The 22044-nt window shown below is 37.1% G+C and overlaps 1 protein-coding gene across 3 annotated transcripts in view; it reads right to left on the bottom strand.

The window, feature by feature from the left end:
* LOC149792267 (xaa-Pro aminopeptidase 1-like) overlaps positions 1-22044 on the bottom strand; it is a 100963-nt gene that overhangs the window by 13508 nt on the left and 65411 nt on the right. For all 3 annotated transcript variants that reach the window (XM_089970808.1, XM_089970806.1, XM_089970807.1), the window contains exons 17-21: positions 21599-21659; positions 19446-19515; positions 18740-18844; positions 15869-15946; positions 13350-13426 (exon numbers count right to left, since the gene is read on the bottom strand). In XM_089970808.1, coding sequence (XP_089826934.1) covers positions 13350-13426; positions 15869-15946; positions 18740-18844; positions 19446-19515; positions 21599-21659 — 391 coding nt within the window. The remainder of the gene's footprint in view (positions 1-13349; positions 13427-15868; positions 15947-18739; positions 18845-19445; positions 19516-21598; positions 21660-22044) is intronic.

Here is a 22044-nt window from a genome sequence, read left to right as displayed (position 1 = left end):
GGATAGAGATAGGTGAAAGGGCACAATTTCATAAAGTGTGAGTAGAAAACAAAACACGCCATCCTTATTATACAATGTCAAGACCAAGAGACACTTACGTGTTCTTTCTGGTCTATTCTCTTTTAGAAGGTAGTATGAAATTTCACATCAGGGCCAACGCATCGGCTCACATTGTCAATTTTTCCATTTCCATGTCTTTACTGGCACAAGTTCTTCATCATCTTCAATTTCTTCTTCTTCTGAATCCCTCTTCTCTGTTTCGTCTTGTTTTTGTTTATTCTCTTTTCTCGTAGGGCACTCTGAATTCCAGTGTCCTTTCTCCTGACAACGATATTAGGTATCTTGACTTTTGTCTCTCTTTCTTAGACGAAGCAGGTATTCTGGAGACAAATACCCATTTACCTTTACAGATATAGCAAACTTCATTAGCACTTACACACTTTCGTATGACTCTTATCAAATCAACGACCAAAAGAGTAAGTTTTGTTGCCACTTTCGTATGTGAATTATGTTTTCGTATGACTTTTAGCAAATATTTGACCAGCAGGTCGATCTGTGCTGACTCTTCCATCTTTGATCGTTTGAGAGCGAAATGAATACTCTGACGCTAAGACACTCTCCTTATATACAGAGACCTGCTGCGTATGAAACCTAGTCAAATGTAATTTTGCAATAAGATGAAACGATTTCATTGAGGAAGTAAAAGGCAATGATGTACCGTATCGCCTCACACAAAACCTGAAGTGTTAGTTCAAATCCGTGTCAGCGATTTCGAAGACGACATAACTGGGCTTTAATCAATGCTCTCCATTTCTGCCACAAAACCACGAGTCCTGATTCACGCCAAAAGAAATTTCGTTCGGTCCATAAAAAATAGTATCACATCCGAGAAACGCAAAAACGAACTTCCAGAAAACTGAGAACGACGGCTTACACCTACAACGTGAAATGTATGAGTTCAAGTAGTGCGTAAAACTTAGTCAAATTAAATTTTTATAGTCAAGACGAAACGATCTCTTTTCGAAGAAGAAAGCAGACACCAAGCGACAATGGCGATCCGTGTCACACAACACTTTTCAAAATGTATATGATCAGAGGTTTGTTCTAGCGATCTGCACGGTTAAATTAAATGTTGATGTATTTTGCAATAAGACGGACAATGGTCGCCCATGGAACCATTGTTCGTGCATTAGTTTAAATTTTTAAAATATTTTTTTTATATAAATCGCCTATAGGATAGACCCAGTAAAGCATGGCCATTCTCGTCACTGTGTGAATAGCTGCTCAAGTCAATTCGAAGTGAACGCGGTAAGAAAATAAGTATAGCCAATGAAATGGCTTACAACGGGTGATGCATTGTTTTGTTCTAGGACTGTGTGGCATAATAATCCCTATGTTCTTGCGTTGTTACCATTACAGTGCAGACAGACTGAAATGTGAACTTACAAGCCCTCTTTGTGTGTGTGTGTGTTGTACCATTTCTTCTTACCACATCAAAAGACTGAGCGTCACAGTATTGGTTCGCGTTTTCAAGCTGACCATTTTTTTAAAATCTCACTTAAACATTTTAACATAAACACTCACACTCACATCGGTAGAGTCAGAACAGACGTGTTACAGTACTGAGGGGCATGTTATCTTTTTTTTTCAAACTGATAAATTTGGGGTTTGTATGAAGTAAAGAACCGAAAGTACAGTGAAACTCAAGGATGATGACCCAATCTGTCTGTCTATTGATGCGTGTATTTACTTAAGAAGAAATATGACCTCTAAAACACAAAGAGATACGGCAAGCATGATTAGAATGAACATAACGATGTTTTCCTTCACGTCCGTGTAATTTAGAGTTTCAATCCTCTTTGAAAACAAACTTGGTCTCCTTTTGTAGGGCTTGAAATAATAAAAAACCTGAAAAAATCTTAAGCACTTTGCTATAGATAATTTCATCAACAGACTAAACAACATAAATGCCGTTACAACACTAGAAAGCCTTAAATCTTCTATCAAAAAGAAATGTATCAAAAAATTAAAGATTAACGATAACTAACCAGTGAAACCGAATTTAACAAAGGCAGTGACATGTGAAGAAATGTCTCTCACTTTGGAAAGGTAGGCGAATGTACTCTGTCATGCACCATCAACTTGAAAAAAAATTATAAACAGAGAGAAACCTGAATTCAAAATTCAGTTGTTTTTTTTCTTCAAAATTGTTTCGTTTCTTTTTTCTTTTTTTGGAACAAATCTAAGCACTAATATAGAGTGGAAAAGGGAAAATGCACATACAAGCTTTGATATTTCTGAAAAAATGAGGGGATATTCCTAACGTTCATAACCACCTATGGACTTGGACTTGTCTGTGACTTATCCACAAAACAAGATGTACATATTTCTGGTCAAGCTGCAAGTGTGTGCGTGTTTTTGAAAATGGTAAAAATGCGATATACAATTTTCTCGTGATACTTATAAAGTGAAGAGTCTGTGCAAGTGTCAAAAGCCAAAGTCATATAAGTTTTGTATTTTGTACGGCTTGTAAAGATTTCCACTTTAGAAAATGTGAAGTATCACAAGTTATTATCACAAACAGAAGTGGAACATAGGGGCTTGCAAGAAAGAAAATAACCCAGACAGTTGGTGTCATCAAGAGTGCTAGAGACGGTACCCGAACTTGCTTGCTTGCTTACTTGAATTAAAGTGATTTTCGCCCTAATGGAGCATATATCACTGGTTTAATAACGCACCGCGTGATTTTTAATTACTCCTAGGGAAGGAAAGAGAGCCTCATCTCCCAGGCTTTTATGTACTCACAGACTACTTTTAAATTTAGCCACTCAGGTGTAGGACTAACTAGTCCTTAACAACCTGACTGAAAGGCTTTAAACATGAGTGGGAATAGTCTCACCACACACTCATATTTCTGTCCGAGCGTGGTAAAGGAGGAAAAAGGTGCTCAAAAAGACAGCCATGGGTGTTAAGTACTCAACAAAACGCTAGCCCGTACTTATTTCAAATCAAGTCCCGTTTTTGCTAATGGACAGTAAAAAGTACCAATAATGTGTTAACCACTTGTGCAATTAGTTCAAATCTAACGAGTCTGTTAAATTTCCTACTTCCTAACATATCTATCTAATATTAGTACTTAGTGTACATAAAAATAGCCATACTGATCTTATTTAAATTATTATGTCTAAGAGACATATACCAGTTTGGTCACTGTTAGGTTTAAAAAGTTAAATTTGTTGCGGTGTTCCAATGGGTCAAGTTTGTTTCGAGAATAGTTTAGTCAAGGAGGGATACCAAGCCAAATATGGTTCCCTATTTAATAAAAAGCAATCTTTTGGAGCCCTAAAAAAGTTTGTTTTTTCTATTAGAAGGTAACACGTCTCTCTTTTGCTTTCACGTTCTTTCCTGCACTCCTAGTCTCATGATTCTTGATATCAGGAAATGCGTAGCCATGATGGGCGGCAATGTAAGCAGCGGCTTCTACCAGTTGACTGAGGGGGTATCCAGTGTAGGTTTGTCTGTAGAACTGGGGAAGAACTCTGACCCTAATCCCCATTGAGAAGGTCTTGGTTTAAAGGTGTCTAGAGATTTGTCGGCAACGTATTGTATGGCTCTAATAAACTGCCCTGATTTGTTGACGTCATACAATGCTTGATCTAGTCCCATTTCGGTGTACTTCTCAACGAGGGTCAGCGTCCCCCTCTTCCTCCTCAACCGCCTCAATTTCCTCTTCTGGTTCTGATACTAATTCTTTAGTTGAGGTAGATAGTTTTAAATCCGCTGCTATGGCGTCTGTCGCTGTTATTGTTGTTGTGGTTGTTCTTTCAGCTGAGATTGCCTGTAGTATCGGAGTGAGAAAAGAACGTTGTTGTTGTTGTAGGGTTTAAAGCCATTTTTCAGCACGCGATAGGCTATACATGGCGGCTAGCATTAATGGTGGAGGAAGAACCCGGGAAAAACCCGGAAAGAACCACCGACCCACGAGAAGCTACTGGCAAGTTTTCTCACATACCCACATTAGCCGAATCCGAGACTCGAACCCACGCAGACAAAGGTGAGATGACAGTGATCCGTAACGGAGAGCGCTTTAGACCACTCGGCTACTCTGGGCCCCAGAAAAGAACGTAGTGCCTCCGATAATTACATTTTCGTTTGCCATACCGTTTGTCTAACATAATTGGCCCTTTGTTTTGCCACCACTCTTTCCGGGTCAGGTTGTTTGTTAGGTATAGTCGGCTGTTGACTAGACGTTATTTGTGTTCTCGAGGTGGGTGGAGTGCTAACTGGCTAGGTCTGCATTTCTTGCTCCCGCTACTGTTGCGTATATTTCTTCCCTCCACACCGAGTTCTGGGCCTAATTCTTTTAATTTCGTTGTACCCGAACTTACATTATCCATATTATCACCAACAAAAAAAACAAAAACGCACAAACCTAAAAGAAACACTCACTCACTTTTTTACAGAACATTACTATTTTTAAAATTTTGATAAGCGACGGAAACGAAGGACTTAGAGTCGCACTTTCTAACCAAGATAAAGAAATCATGTGCTGATAGACTCACTTCTGTATTTTTTCTTCTAACTGACTAACATATCATAGGCAATGGAATGTTATTTCTTTTCGAGAGTATGGGGTAGCCCTGAAATTTTTTTTTTGGAACTTGAAGCTATGGCGATCGCTTAGGTTATAAGATGGCGGCCTCCTCTGATGAGAGGCTTTCTCATAGGATAAGGTCTGCTTCTTCGGAAAAGAGAAGAAGAACTCTTTGGTGTCGATACAACTGTTGACAAAGCCTCTGTTAGGTTCATGCTGCTGCTGTTGCTGCTCTCTCTGCTGTTTATGAAGTCTGTACTTCTCCATCCATTCTTCTTTCTCCTTCTTGAATTCCTCCTTGAAGAGCTCTTCTTTCAGGTCTTCAGTGACTTTTAGCATTCTCACATTTTCTATCTCTTCTGGCTTCGGTATCAGACTGTGTCTGACCCTATGTAAATTCACGTAGGCTTCGTTTAGCTTAGCTAGTTTGGAGCACATCTTCGTAGGAGGATGAGTTAACAATGGATGGGCAGACTGGAAACTTCCCCGGTTCTTAAAGTCAAAGCGCGGACGTGAAGGAAAACATTACTACACGGTTTTCTAGCCGGAACGTTCAAATAGTGTTATGGGAGGGATAGAGAGAAGTCAAAGAGCATGAATCAAGATTCCTATAGCCAAATAAACCACAAAGGCATTTTTTTCTTCAAAACACAACATTTTTTATTCATACTAACAAACAACTCTAACATTTTTTTAACAATAATCCAACACTATAACATCAAACATTTTTTCAAATACCAAACATTTTTTTTCAATTCACACTCTACTTTAAACAGGGCTGACAACGTTGTGAATGAAATTGTGATTTCCACTGTCGGAAGTCATTAGGCCATTGATGAACACTACGTTTTCTAGTTAGAGACAAAAGATAAGCATACTGGTCACAAAACCATCGATGTACTTTCACATCGTTTCTAGAAGAATGACGAGCATCAAAATGAGTCACTAAATGTTCTAAAGAATAGCCCAGGCTGCAATCATGCAGAAAAAACACACACAGTACTGTTCACACACCAAGGAATATGTGCCTTGTTATTTCACATTATTGAATCGTGTGGTCTATGCATTTCTTCTCATAAAGTCAATGATATCGTCTTCCAAAGGGGGCAGTCCATAGGAATCAAAGTATTCCACACATCCTTCTTGAGGAAAGTAGACGGCTACCCAGTGGGTTCCTGGGAGATGACTGTCGTCCGTGTTGATCACATAAGCTTGATGGTTTTGAGGTGTGCAATGAGGGAGTTCATCTTTAGCACAGACGACAGGATTCCAAGAAGCAGTGTACAAACTGTGGTTCAAAAGGTAATAAAGTTCTCAGGTATCCATTTTTTGTTTTTTTTCTCTTCTTCTCAGGTAATGATAAGTGGTCAATTCGATCCTGACTTTTTGTTTGAAAATGTCTGACGAATAAACGGTTATTCGTTCTGTTTCCTCACTCTGATTCAGGAGAGCTTCGATGCGATGGATCTCTTGTGTGGTTAATGGTGGACAAGAATGTTCACGCAAGTCTTTATACCACTGGTGCAACACGTCTTTGTTCGAGATAAGACTCCAAGCTTCGTCCAGATACTCGTCCAATTTTTCTTCTTGACTTAACATCAGGCATTTATCGTGTTGAATTTGACTGGGATGATCGTTTTGACATCCATAACAATTTTTCTTGATCAATTCCTTAATTTTTTTCTGTCAAGACTATAGCATAACAGGAAACTAAATGTGGTTCTTGTTCTGGCCATCTAGACTTCATCATGATGACTTCTTCGTCTTTGTCTTGGGATTCTCCTTCCTCAGGGATCTTCACATTCCATGTCCAAAGAATCCCTACTATACAAACATTGATAAAAATCCTCCATGACTTCTAATAGTCTAGAATGACTTCTCTCAAACTGTTGGTTTATATCGTATTGTCCAATTCAGCATACAGGATGACGTTCACCGTATTATCTGCGCGTAGATTTTCTGCAAACTGAAATTCCACACGCATCTGGCCGGATTTTATAGGGTGGAAATGTCCCTCCTCGCTGTCTTGACTTACAATTCGTTAGAGAACCGTTTTCGAAAATGGAGTTTCACTGTAACTTTCCCTTTGGAAAATGGAATATTTTGTCCCAGATCTTCTTTTATAGCAATGTTGACAGTGTCTAAATACGACTTACTGACGGGCAAATAGTGAGGATGTACAAATTCACGGTGTACGTGATAGGTGTTTGCACCTTCCTGGTCATTGTTTGTGGTACTATCCACTTTGAAAGGAATGACACGCAGTAACGGAACAGAGGTGTGTCCCACCACGTTGTACTCCACCACATCGGAATACACAAAGATCAAATTAAGTCCTTGGTTCAGTTCTACCGGGTTTCCAAAAGCTCTGTAAAAATCCATATTACTTTTGATCTTGGGGCTCATATTGTTTGCGACCATTTCTGCATGTCCGCCCAAAATTTCAAACAAACTACCATTGAACCTGAGGGACAATGTGTCCGTATCTTGAAATTTGATCACGAGACGATGAGCCACTTTATTGTACTCAATCTCCACACTTTTTTTGGCTCTGTTCAGTGCTTTGCCAAAGGCTAAGTTGAACCTGTCCGCAATAGTGTCCACCAAATGTTCACCACTAAAATAATAACCTGAAGGAATTTTCAAGGTGTAGATAATGAAGGCTGGATTGCTGGCTGGTCTTGTGTCCCCTAAAAACCCTATTTTGTTGATTTCTTCCTCCAATTGGGCATTCAGGATTTCCACCTCGAAAGTGTCTTGCTTTTCGGTGATGTTTTTGATTTGTGTTGGGTGAATGATTTCCACTAAAGCCACTTCCCAATGGGCTTCGTGATCTAACTGGATGGTCTGAGGTAATTTGGCCGTGTAACAGCACAACGTGTTGTTGGGAAACACCTCCATGGAACTGTCACTGGGTAAGGTTAAGTAAAATTGGTTCTTATTGCTCATAATTCTAGAGTTCTGTGGCTGTCTGAGGGGATATTACTGGATGTCAGAGGCGTGTCTCCGCCCAAAATGGGGTTCTGGTTGTGGTTGTTGGAGTGGTGACTGGCACTGGCACTGGACACAAGGTTCCCGTGGTTCCCGTTCGAGGAGAATTTCAGGGAGGGATTGGGAAGCAGGTAACCGATGCAACTGCTCAATAAAATGGTCCACAATTGTTTGTCTCCTTGTTGCAAACTCAAATTGGCAATGGCTGCACCGATGACACAATACACCACGAAGGTTTGGCAGAAAAAGACGATTTGCGTTTTAAGCACACGTTTTCCATACCACACCCACAAGGGTTGTGTTTGTAAATCTTGCAGAGAAGAATTGGGTGAAGGAGTGATCGCAGTAGCTGAATCTGTGTGAAAGGGCATGACGGTCACTTCTTTTTATAGTGCGAAGCGTCGATGCAAGAATGAAAACTGGGTGGATATCCTTTCCAACGTACTTTGACTTCTTTGACACGTCGTTTGCCCACTTTACGGTTTCTGCGTTTGACAATGCCTTTGATGTCGTACACGTCGTCTTTTTTGGTGACACGACTTGATTTGAAATAAGTACGGGCTAGCGTTTTGTTGAGTACTTAACACCCATGGCTGTCTTTTTGAGCACCTTTCTCCTCCTTTACCACGCTCGGACAGAAATATGAGTGTGTGGTGAGACTATTCCCACTCATGTTTAAAGCCTTTCAGTCAGGTTGTTAAGGACTAGTTAGTCCTACACCTGAGTGGCTAAATTTAAAAGTAGTCTGTGAGTACATAAAAGCCTGGGAGATGAGGCTCTCTTTCCTTCCCTAGGAGTAATTAAAAATCACGCGATGCGTTATTAAACCAGTGATATATGCTCCATTAGGGCGAAAATCACTTTAATTCAAGTAAGCAAGCAAGCAAGTTCGGGTACCGTCTCTAGCACTCTTGATGACACCAACTGTCTGGGTTATTTTCTTTCTTGCAAGCCCCTATGTTCCACTTCTGTTTGTGATAATAACTTGTGATACTTCACATTTTCTAAAGTGGAAATCTTTACAAGCCGTACAAAATACAAAACTTATATGACTTTGGCTTTTGACACTTGCACAGACTCTTCACTTTATAAGTATCACGAGAAAATTGTATATCGCATTTTTACCATTTTCAAAAACACGCACACACTTGCAGCTTGACCAGAAATATGTACATCTTGTTTTGTGGATAAGTCACAGACAAGTCCAAGTCCATAGGTGGTTATGAACGTTAGGAATATCCCCTCATTTTTTCAGAAATATCAAAGCTTGTATGTGCATTTTCCCTTTTCCACTCTATATTAGTGCTTAGATTTGTTCCAAAAAAAGAAAAAAGAAACGAAACAATTTTGAAGAAAAAAAACAACTGAATTTTGAATTCAGGTTTCTCTCTGTTTATAATTTTTTTTCAAGTTGATGGTGCATGACAGAGTACATTCGCCTACCTTTCCAAAGTGAGAGACATTTCTTCACATGTCACTGCCTTTGTTAAATTCGGTTTCATTGGTTAGTTATCGTTAATCTTTAATTTTTTGATACATTTCTTTTTGATAGAAGATTTAAGGCTTTCTAGTGTTGTAACGGCATTTATGTTGTTTAGTCTGTTGATGAAATTATCTATAGCAAAGTGCTTAAGATTTTTTCAGGTTTTTTATTATTTCAAGCCCTACAAAAGGAGACCAAGTTTGTTTTCAAAGAGGATTGAAACTCTAAATTACACGGACGTGAAGGAAAACATCGTTATGTTCATTCTAATCATGCTTGCCGTATCTCTTTGTGTTTTAGAGGTCATATTTCTTCTTAAGTAAATACACGCATCAATAGACAGACAGATTGGGTCATCATCCTTGAGTTTCACTGTACTTTCGGTTCTTTACTTCATACAAACCCCAAATTTATCAGTTTGAAAAAAAAAGATAACATGCCCCTCAGTACTGTAACACGTCTGTTCTGACTCTACCGATGTGAGTGTGAGTGTTTATGTTAAAATGTTTAAGTGAGATTTTAAAAAAATGGTCAGCTTGAAAACGCGAACCAATACTGTGACGCTCAGTCTTTTGATGTGGTAAGAAGAAATGGTACAACACACACACACACAAAGAGGGCTTGTAAGTTCACATTTCAGTCTGTCTGCACTGTAATGGTAACAACGCAAGAACATAGGGATTATTATGCCACACAGTCCTAGAACAAAACAATGCATCACCCGTTGTAAGCCATTTCATTGGCTATACTTATTTTCTTACCGCGTTCACTTCGAATTGACTTGAGCAGCTATTCACACAGTGACGAGAATGGCCATGCTTTACTGGGTCTATCCTATAGGCGATTTATATAAAAAAAATATTTTAAAAATTTAAACTAATGCACGAACAATGGTTCCATGGGCGACCATTGTCCGTCTTATTGCAAAATACATCAACATTTAATTTAACCGTGCAGATCGCTAGAACAAACCTCTGATCATATACATTTTGAAAAGTGTTGTGTGACACGGATCGCCATTGTCGCTTGGTGTCTGCTTTCTTCTTCGAAAAGAGATCGTTTCGTCTTGACTATAAAAATTTAATTTGACTAAGTTTTACGCACTACTTGAACTCATACATTTCACGTTGTAGGTGTAAGCCGTCGTTCTCAGTTTTCTGGAAGTTCGTTTTTGCGTTTCTCGGATGTGATACTATTTTTTATGGACCGAACGAAATTTCTTTTGGCGTGAATCAGGACTCGTGGTTTTGTGGCAGAAATGGAGAGCATTGATTAAAGCCCAGTTATGTCGTCTTCGAAATCGCTGACACGGATTTGAACTAACACTTCAGGTTTTGTGTGAGGCGATACGGTACATCATTGCCTTTTACTTCCTCAATGAAATCGTTTCATCTTATTGCAAAATTACATTTGACTAGGTTTCATACGCAGCAGGTCTCTGTATATAAGGAGAGTGTCTTAGCGTCAGAGTATTCATTTCGCTCTCAAACGATCAAAGATGGAAGAGTCAGCACAGATCGACCTGCTGGTCAAATATTTGCTAAAAGTCATACGAAAACATAATTCACATGCGAAAGTGGCAACAAAACTTACTCTTTTGGTCGTTGATTTGATAAGAGTCATACGAAAGTGTGTAAGTGCTAATGAAGTTTGCTATATCTGTAAAGGTAAATGGGTATTTGTCTCCAGAATACCTGCTTCGTCTAAGAAAGAGAGACAAAAGTCAAGATACCTAATATCGTTGTCAGGAGAAAGGACACTGGAATTCAGAGTGCCCTACGAGAAAAGAGAATAAACAAAAACAAGACGAAACAGAGAAGAGGGATTCAGAAGAAGAAGAAATTGAAGATGATGAAGAACTTGTGCCAGTAAAGACATGGAAATGGAAAAATTGACAATGTGAGCCGATGCGTTGGCCCTGATGTGAAATTTCATACTACCTTCTAAAAGAGAATAGACCAGAAAGAACACGTAAGTGTCTCTTGGTCTTGACATTGTATAATAAGGATGGCGTGTTTTGTTTTCTACTCACACTTTATGAAATTGTGCCCTTTCACCTATCTCTATCCCTCTGGATCATGTTTTAGTTAGAATTGAAATGGAAGGATGTTTTCCTTCACGCACGCTCTTTAGGCATGCAAGTCGGTAAACAATAGTCAGTCTATTCCTCCATTATTTTGTGTCTTGATGTTTCCTAAATCACACACTGATGCCATAAAATAACGGGTTCAATGGGTTTTGTAGTGTTGGGAGTGGGGGTGGGTGGGGTGTAGGTGTTTGGCAGAGTTGGTCATTGCAGGTGAGGGCTTAGGTGCTTTCAAAAAACTTTTACTTCTTCACTCTGTGTTGATAGTATATTTGGAGTTTGTATGCGTTCGCGTACGTTTGTGTGGATAGTTTATTTGGGGTTTGTATCATCTCCCTTCTGTGTTGATAGTATATTTGGGGTTTGTATGCGTTCGCGTACGTTTGTGTGGATAGTTTATTTGGGGTTTGTATCATCTCCCTTCTGTGTTGATAGTATATTTGGGGTTTGTTTTTTCCTCTTCCCTCTGTATGTGTATGTGTGTATGTGTGTGTGTGCGTGTGTGTGTGTGTGTGTGCGTATGTCTGCGCGCGTACGTTGTGTGGGTGTGTGTATTGGTCTCTGTTTGTCCGTATAAAACTCACTTTATCCCTATCAGATACACTCTACCTACCTACCTACAGTAGCGCGCATTCAGGTCAGCCACTTGCAACACTGTTGATATTTATCCCTAGTGTTCAGTACAGTGACGTCACTGACGCTGGAAATTTCGAGACTATAAATATCGACTTGGGGATTTCCACATTTTGTAGCTATACATATATACTAGAATTCATAAACAGGAACGTCACTCAAGCTGAGGCTATAAAAAGACAGTGGGATTTTCCAAAGGAAAAACCCACAAGTTGGAGCTATAAATAGATAGTGGGATTTCATAGGAATTTCAGCTGATTATAGATACATAGGTATTTATCCACGATCGTCACAGAAGTTGATATTGTAAGTAGTTACTAATTTTATCTATTTTATAGTGTGTGTGTTTATGTGTGTGTGTGTGTGAGTATGTCTGCGCGCGTACGTTGTGTGTTTCTGTGTGTGTGTGTGTGTGAGTATGTGTGTGTGTGTGTGTGTGTGTGTGTGAGTATGTCGGCGCGCGTACGTTGTGTGTGTGTTTGTGTGTTTGTGTGTGTGTGTGTGTGTGTGTCTGCGCGCGTACGTTGTGTGTGTCTATTGGTCTCTGTTTGTCCGTATAAAACTCACTTTATCCCTATCAGATACACTCTACCTACCTACCTACAGTAGCGCGTATTCAGGTCAGCCACTTGCAACACTGTTGATATTTATCCCTAGTGTTCAGTACAGTGACGTCACTGACGCTGGAAATTTCGAGACTATAAATATCGACTTGGGGATTTCCACATTTTGTAGCTATACATATATACTAGAATTCATAAACAGGAACGTCACTCAAGCTGAGGCTATAAAAAGATAGTGGGATTTTCCAAAGGAAAAACCCACAAGTTGGAGCTATAAATAGATAGTGGGATTTCATAGGAATTTCAGCTGATTATAGATACATAGGTATTTATCCACGATCGTCACAAAATGGAACGAAAAAATTGAAAAAGAAGAAGAAAATGAGAAGAGGAAGAAAGAAGAGGAGGAGAAGAAAAAAAGAAAGGGAAGAAGAGTGTAGGAGATAAAATAAGAACTTGGTGGAGAAAAAGAAGAAATTAGAAGAAGAAGAAAACCCAAAGGCCCTTTTCAGGGCCAGCCATATTTCTCGAAAAGAGATAGCCTTTCCATTGCCTACCCCTTTTTTAAAAAAATTTTTTTTTAAAAAAAAAAATCCCATGTTCCATTCCCTTTGTCCCTAAACAAGCCCAAACTCTATTCCCCATGTTAAATTCCCCTTGTCCGTAGAGTGACCCACGATTTATTCCCATGTTAAATTCCCCTTGTCCGTAAAGTGACCCACGATTTTTCGCCATGTTAAATTTCCATTGTCCGTAAAGTGACCCAGGGGTCCCTGTAATGCTAATTCCCATTGTCCGTAAAGTGACCCCTTTCACTACTCTCATAGAAATACTAATAAAAATATACGTTCTTGTTCATGTATTATAAATAAAATATTATTAAATAAAATGCAATATCGATTCTCCCCTTAATCGAGTAAAATTATGGCAAAAGTAAGAATCCAAGCAAGACACATAAATGGGCACAAATTGCCTAAATGCTATTCAATCTTTGCTCACCTTAGTGTTTACACTCGTCACCATGACTATATTTTCAATTCGAATTCCAAACTTGTTTGGTTCATAATATCCAGGCTCTACAATCAAAACAAATAAAATTATATATATATATATAGTGAGATACTAGTTTCGCACTGTTCGTTGTCAGCTTATTGCACACACACACACACACACACACACATATATATATATATATATATATATATATATATATATATATATATATATATAGAGAGAGAGAGAGAGAGAGAGAGAGAGAGAGAGAGATTTGTATGTATTTATTTACATAGATAGATAGATAACAACAAATGTGAAGTAAAAGGCAGAGGAGTAAAATTAAGGCAATCGCTTGAACAAAAACTGGTATTGACATCGGCATGACGGTGCTCCTATAATCTGCCTAGGAAACAAGAGGCAATACTACATCAAGAAGCACTCAGGTCTCAATGGATAGTTTCTTACTTTGACTCCATCCCCACCCCTAATTTTTTAAGTAGAAGGCGTGAGCCTAATTATCAAAAGCCTGACGTTTATAAATTCACTCCTTGGAAGAGCAAAATACTGCGGAAGTTTCATGAGAGCTAAGGCCACGGAAAAAGACCCAGATTTAGGAGAAATGATTAGCTTGAGATACCATTAAAGGTTGTAGAAGTTAATAATAATAATAATAATAATAACAATAACAATAATAATAATAATAATAATAATAAATTATAACCATCTCATGGACGGCATCACCTTTAATGATGGGTTTTAGCGGGTGGGGGGACAATCAGTGTCTTCGATGAGAAATAAGATAATCGTGATTTCTTCTTGGACGTTAGTAGAGCGAATATTTTTTTATTTTCTATTTACTGAAAATTATATTGTTATTAGACAAATTCAGACTATACTCTATATTTGAATTTAGCTTTATATAAATAACTGTGATAAGAGCTTACATATATATATATATATATATATATATATATATATATATATATATATATATATATATCTGTGTGTGTTTGTAGCTGTTTATGGATTTTTGCAACAATTGTACATTGTAGACTGTTCATCCTGGCGTGGATCAGTGTTTAATATCCTCACTGTGCTTGATATGCATCAAATCTGATCTTTATCTCCTGGATTTAATATTTTAAAACGAAGTAATCGTAACCTTTTATAGTGCCTATCATTGATGGAATAGATTGTAGCTATCCACTGAAAATTTTCTAATGCTGCTATATCTTTCAAGAAGAAGAACACTACGCGTTACATGGCCACCGACTTCTCTCATGCATCACAATATTTCTTTGATGAGAAAACCGTGAGAGGAACGTTTCAGTTTAGTGCGGAAGATCTAGAATGGAAACGAAACATTTACTTGTCCATTAGAACGGATATTTCTGACGTATCACAATGAGAGAGGGGCGTTTGATACAAGTATACATTTTGGCATGTCTGTCTTTGCAACTCATTTAATATAATATCATCAATTTATGGTACTACATGAATGCTCATTACATACCATCCATCACTGCATATGCTCAGATTTCCTCGTTCTTAAGAACACATAAATAAATTTAAAAAATACGTAACCAAAAACACAATTCAACAATTTCTTACACATCAATGAAAATGTCCGTTTTCTCAACCAATAAGTGTCTATATTTGGAAGAGAAACTTTGATTTATTGACATAGCGTGAAAAGCCGTTGTGGGTCACAATGGCGAGAAATATTTACCAGCAGTGACAGTGACTGGTTAACCAGGTTTATGCATATTCATAGGAACGATGAAATCTCGGCACAAGCAGCCACTGGTGATAATGGAGCATATTGGATTGTCACCTGTGGCTTGCGACAATTGATGTTGTTATTGTTGTTGGGTTTAATGCCATTTTCCAGCACAAGATAGGCTATACATGGCAGCCAGTATTAATGGTGGAGGAAGAACCAGGAAAAACTCCGGAAAGAACCACCGACCCACGAGAAGCTACTGGCAAGCTTTCTCACATACCCACATAGGCCGAATCTGAGACTCGAACCCACACAGACAGAGGTGAGATGGCAGTGTGCTTGCGACAATGATTTCCTGGGAATGTTATTAGAAGAGTCACATATGTACCATATATGTCCATCACGGCAAGGCTACACATTGAAATAATTCAAAAAGTGTTTGTTTTTTTAAAAATAAATTTTAAAAAATTGCAATGCGATGAGCAATACGTACAGTTCTGTCCTTCATGTGATAAATTACGCCATTTTTCTGTTCGGCCAGAGAGATATCTAACATGAACGTCTATGGTTCAATATATTTCTCATACATTACAGTGGTATAACATGAATTACATCCCAACGTCACCAATTTACTCTTTGCATTTTTTTTAAATCTTATGATGTGATGTCACACCATGTAGTACCGAATATATGAAATGGTATAGGGTGAAACATACTGGGCTATAAACTTCGATTCAGAATTATGTCACATTTATATCTACATCGATTAACTTTTTTTTAATAATCTCCCCATTCTTACCATCAGAGAAAAACTGGAATTCGTCAAGTGGTTCATCGCCAGAGAATGCACTGTGCGACAAAGAGATTCGCATTGGACCTGAAATATTTCAGTGGATACTTATCACCATAGTTTTTCTTTTAAGTTTGATGACTCCAGGATTGTCGAGGACCGAGCACTTACATGATCCCTACATTTAGGCAAGAGAAAGTGTGAAACATATATTTTATAGAAACATGTTCCAAATGACTTGCGTATTATTTAAATTAATGAACACATCTTGTATTTTTTTAAAGTACATACTTGCAAACACCCTTTGGTGTCACAAATGAATATCAGTGTTATGTGAAATAATGTGTGGTGTAGAAGGCATCCGAATCCACTTCAAAGTCATTTCAGTAACCTTCTTGCGTGATTTAACCAAAATATATCAGTATTTTTGTTATGTGATACATATAATCGTATTCTTTTCATGTTGCACAATTAAAACATCCTTTCGTGTCGCAAATGACCTCATGGCATCGCTTAACATAAGTGTGTAATCTTCGAGGAAACCGATTACACTGCAATGTCATTTTAGTAACCTTTTCATGCAAATTTTTTAATAATAACGATATTGCTGTCCCTTGAATATATATATATGGGGGTGTATTTACTCACTTAAAATGAAAAGTATGAATCGCTCATTGAATAGTCTCAGTTTTCTCCTCCTCAAAGCTCGCAAAACTAACAAGATTCAACAGGTTTCATAAATTTTATTCGAATTTGGGTACTCGAGTCATATCGTCTATGTATCGGATTTTGATAAGGAAAATACAGATCAAAGGTAATATAAGAGCTAACAAAATTACAATGTTTTATATTGTGTTTCAATATGAATGTCTCAAAAACTTGCAAATGATTGCAGAACTATTGTTATCAATATGATAAAAAGAAACAGTTTGGATTAAGTTTAAAGTCGTACTCATTTATGTACCCATTTGTGTTACTCACTCATCATGTACCCATCTGTCACTCATTCATTTATGTACCCATCTGTTACTCACTCATTATGTACCAATCTGTCGTTTACTCACTCATTTATGTACCCATCTTTCACTCACTCACTCATTTATGTACCCATCTGTTACTCACTCACTCATGTATGTACCCATCTGTCACTCACCAATTTAAGTATCCATCTGTCACTCACTCATTTATGTACCCATTTTCACTAAATCAATCGTGTATGTACCCATTTGTCACTAATGTATGTACCCATCTGTCACTCATTTATTTATGTACCGATTTGCCACTCACTCCTTTTCTGACTTACTGTTCTTTGTATGCTAAATTTCAAGGTATAACAATATTTTTTAAATTGAGTATAACATAATTGAACCATATAGGATACGAAGGAAACATTAATTACAGGTTACTGCATTTATATGGGTAAATATGAATGATTTTTCTGCAAAATACTGCATGACCTTGCGGAGTGAAGTATTTTGCAGGGGAAAAAACGAGTTCATATTTCCCATACAAATGCAGCAACCTTTTTATTATATGCTCATTTTGTTTAACTAACTAAGGCTTATTAATAAAAGACATTACAAGAAACAATGTAATTGAATTTATGCTTTTTTTCCAAAATAAATTCACAACCTTAGATTCATCAATTCACAATAACAGTATTCATGCGCACTTAGCTCCACCGAGCGACCTTTTAACTTCGCCACAAGCTCTACGTCAGTTTCAAAGAAAATTGTCATTTTGGTCTAATAAAAATCGAAATTTAGAGTTATATTATGAATGAATGCGCATGGATTTTGTTTCTATGTTCATGCAACTCAGTTCTGCTTTTCTTATTAAGAGGGGCTGGATAATTGGGTTAATTCAGTGAAATAAGGTGAATGGCTTGCAGCTGGAAATGTAGGCAACTCGAAATTCCAGTACAGCTTCTGTTTGTATCACATTTTTCAAGACATATCGGTCGGATTTGAAGAAATAACTAAGTAAGTACAATATGAGGAAATTCAAGATACATAAATGTAAGTATGTTTATTAACATTCTTATTACCAGTTAAAGAAACATGCATATGCCCTGTCACTTGCATCTTGTTGTTGGAGGGACCCAGCTATGATCTGTATCATACAGTGTGTCTATCGCCAGCCTAACATTTTATCAGAATAGTTATATGCATAAAATTAAAAAGCAGCTGGTGTGTGACACTCCATTTAACCAAAGGAAATAATAATTTTTCGTCATCTTTGATTATTGGCTCCGAGGCTCCTAGTTTCATACCAAAACCTTCAGTTGCATTTTTTTCTCGAATCTAGTATTTTGACAGACTTGTAAAATGGTACGTTTCTGATATATATGCGATATTCCTTGGCCTCGGTTTGCTTGTTTGTGCTATATTTTCAGACCCATGATAACACTCGTCATAGTCGTAACCATTCTATTTGCAAAAAGATGTGAATATTCTCCTAAATAACCATTTCAACGATCAGAACGGTATTTTCAATTGCAGCGTCTCTCAAGTTTGTTGTTGACATTGAGAATATCAAGTTCATTCATTTGCTGTTTCAGCTGCTTTAGTTCAATCACAATCAAATTTAATCAACCAAAACCTAAAGCATCTTCCATACGAGTATACGTGGCTTGTTTACAAATACAGCATGATTCTGACGATGTAAAGTTAATGGAGACAAAAATGAGCATATAATAAATTGCGAATATAATGATGTCCGTTGGAATCGTAACATTACATCTTTTTGCAAATAGCACTGAAACAAATTATGCATACACAGCATTGTTTGTGGAACCGAAACGTAATGTGTCATGTGCATCTTATATAGTTTTACAAGCGATGTCTCGATAAGCGCAGTTGGCAGTATTTTAATACCGACCTTCATGCACGCTGAGATACATTCCAATACCATGTCCGGTTCCGTGCCTGTATACCAAACCAACATCCCAAAGCGGTCCTCTGGCAAATGCATCTATTTCTCGTCCTGCACAAAAATCAGATTTTTTTTTTTGAATTTTTGTCGTGCTCTTTACTGGTAACCAATATATCTATGTCATGTTTAACAAATAAGACCTAATATTTTCCAAGTAGCAATTAAGTTCTGTGACTTGCGTCGCAAAGGCATTGCAGTCTGTACTCGATAATTCAATGGAATTTGTGAACACTTATCAGACATGGGAAAGCCATCTGATTCTAATATGGGATGACTATTTTATCGAAATATGTACAAATAATCATTTTCTTTCTTAGAAATAACATTATGTTTTTACAACGCATTGAACCAGCTTTACATGCCTAATTTTGTTAAAATATTTACGGATAAACAAGCAAATTATTTTGCAAATAGATCACCAACTTCACTACTATGATATTAAACAGTGACCTAATTTGGACGGAACAAATATTACCAATTGAAGTCAAGTACTTGTACTGACGGAAACCCTTCTAAAAGTATATAAATAAGAAAGAAGTCAATTACCAGTTAGTTGGGGATGTCTAATACACCATCATCACATCCATCACCATCAGCATCAGGATCATTATTATTATTATTATTATTATTATTATTATTTCGTAACAAATACCATATAGTCCTTTCGGCCATTTGGCGAGGAAGAGATTAATGTGACCCATCAGAACCCTCGTGTAGCATTCCTTGATCACATGAAAATAGTAAAGGAAAACTGGATCAGACTCATATATATATATATATATATAGAGAGAGAGAGAGAGAGAGAGAGAGAGAGAGATGTCTTCCAGTTGACTCATTATTATATTAAGTACCTTACCTTTATTATATTTCTAGTGTTGTTTTCTTTTGTTATTCTGCGTTTTATTTTTATTTTTTATGGTGGAGGGCGCAAGGAGTCTGTTCTAACAACATTAGCATTTGTCCAAGAAATACAAAATTGACTTAGTTGAGGATTTTCTTACCGACAGAAGCAAAACCATGCAGTTAACCCAAATGAGTATTTGATGATACTGCCCATTAGAACAACAATGACACTACACTGACACCTACATTCAAATAGATTCCGCAGAGAGAACTTTCTCTACGATTATCAAATAGATTACACATTATTTTTATATTTTTTATCCAAATGTCATCAAATAGATTATATTATAGGATTAAATGATCATGGTTGGGACCTTAACGATGTGCAAAGTTTACAGTTCCGGCGGCCTAAATGGTTAGATGCAGGAGGTCGCGGGTTTGAAACCTGGCTGAGTCGTACCAAAGACATAAAATTGGCTTTGCAGCTTTCTCACTTGGCGTTCAGCATTAAGAGGTTAGTATTAGGACTGGTCGGCCTGGTGTCAGAACAATGTGACTGAGTGGGACATGATGCTTTATGTCTGCAACATGATGCCCCAGTGCTAAACATCACTATAAACTGCAACACTGCAGAGACAGTAGCGATATGACTGCAAAATTGTTAAAGCTACGTAAAAATCAAAAGAAACACACACACACACACACTTAATCACTTACAAAGTAAATAAAGTCCGAAGGATTTTATGTTAACTTTGTGAGGGATTAGGTAACAGGTCACACATTGATAAATGCTAACCATGATTAATTAATGCTAATAATTCCAATTTACTTCCCTTCTGTCATCATATCAGCAGATTTCATGAACAACGCATTTATTTTTAGTTAGCTCGAAGTTTTCTTTCATTGGCCTCATGACTGTGACATAGCCCCATTTTCGCTGGCCAGAAATCGTCAATTCATTATATAGCAATATAGACCAGAGTGTTAGAACGGGTCATGCCAGTGATCTAAGGAGCCTGTGTTTATCGTTTTCTTTTAATAAAAGCATTAGCTGCTGTTGTTTAAACAAGGCTATTCCTTTTTTAACATTACGCTTGCGTGTGGCACGTGTTGTTAAGCATACCTTGTTCTTGCTTTCTACGCACTTGGATCTTTCAAAGTCAAAATCATGTCAATTTTTAATGAGATTCCTTCCTCGTCATATAGCCCTGACCTTTAATAACAGCTTGTGGAATATATTGTCGAAGCAAAATGCAATAAATTTTAAAGACTGAGCTTGTAAAGCCTGCCATATGCTTTTTTGGCACAAGAGATGAGTGTTGGAGTGCAGGAATGAATATACGATTATATTGTTTTATCATCTGATGGGCGATTTTAATCACGAGGTTGCAAATTTTGGCCGGAAATCACGCAAGTGGGCGTGTGGGGTATGTTTTTATTATTATCGTGTAAGACGTTGATATATATAAAGCATCACATAAAATTACATGGAAACCGGGACTTAAAAATAGTCTGTAGAAGTTGCCGATATATATTTTTTTTAAAATCAATGATCAGTTTCAAGTGACCATTTATATCCAATCAGATTGCAGAAAATTTGGTCGATTCATAACAATTGAAATTATTAGAATGTAATCTTTCTAGTGTTATCAAATAGACTGTACAGACAGTAAATCATGCCAGTTGTGCCATACAATAAATATTTATAAATGTTTTAAGTGTTATCAAGTAGACTATATGAAGATTAAATTTTTCCAATTTGTATCAAATAGACTATACAGACAGCAAGTCATGTCAGTTGTTATCAAATAAACTTTACCTAAAAGAAATCTTTGTAAGTGTTGTCAAATAGTCTATACAAAAAGCAAATCTTTCCAATTTTTTATCACATAGACTGTACAGAGATTAAATATCTTAAGGTGTTGAATATGAAAATAACAGATGATGAGATTATCGTGATACCTTTTCATATTCCGTTGGAGTTCCAAAATGGAATGTTCTTGTTACATCTGTTGTACCATCTCTGAATAAAGAATATTGCAATTTATTTAGCAGATATTGTGATCTGTTTTTGCTTTAGTTCTTACACATTTAGTTCACATTCATTTTTAATGGTTACTGTTCAAGTTAGATTCAAATGAGAATTAGAATACAAAAATTATAATAATTATTTTGTACGTTTATTTGCAATTAAAGTGTTTAATTAAATTTATGAAAACTGTTAAACTATCTTTTCAGCAAAGATTGATATTAGCTCCGTTTCTTGACTAAGACAAAATAAGAAAATGATATGTTACATTTCGAGTGACACATGAAAGGGATCAGTAGTTGAATTTTTGCTAAATTACATTATTTTGACAATTTGTGGATAGCAATGCCAGTCTTTTTATAAATATATGTTCATTAAG

Source organism: Sinohyriopsis cumingii, chromosome 9 (genome assembly GCF_028554795.1).
Source record: "Sinohyriopsis cumingii isolate HCF-2022 chromosome 9, ASM2855479v2, whole genome shotgun sequence".
In the NCBI taxonomy this organism is placed as follows: domain Eukaryota; kingdom Metazoa; phylum Mollusca; class Bivalvia; order Unionida; family Unionidae; genus Sinohyriopsis; species Sinohyriopsis cumingii.
This window is presented reverse-complemented; position numbering and strand designations above follow the sequence as displayed.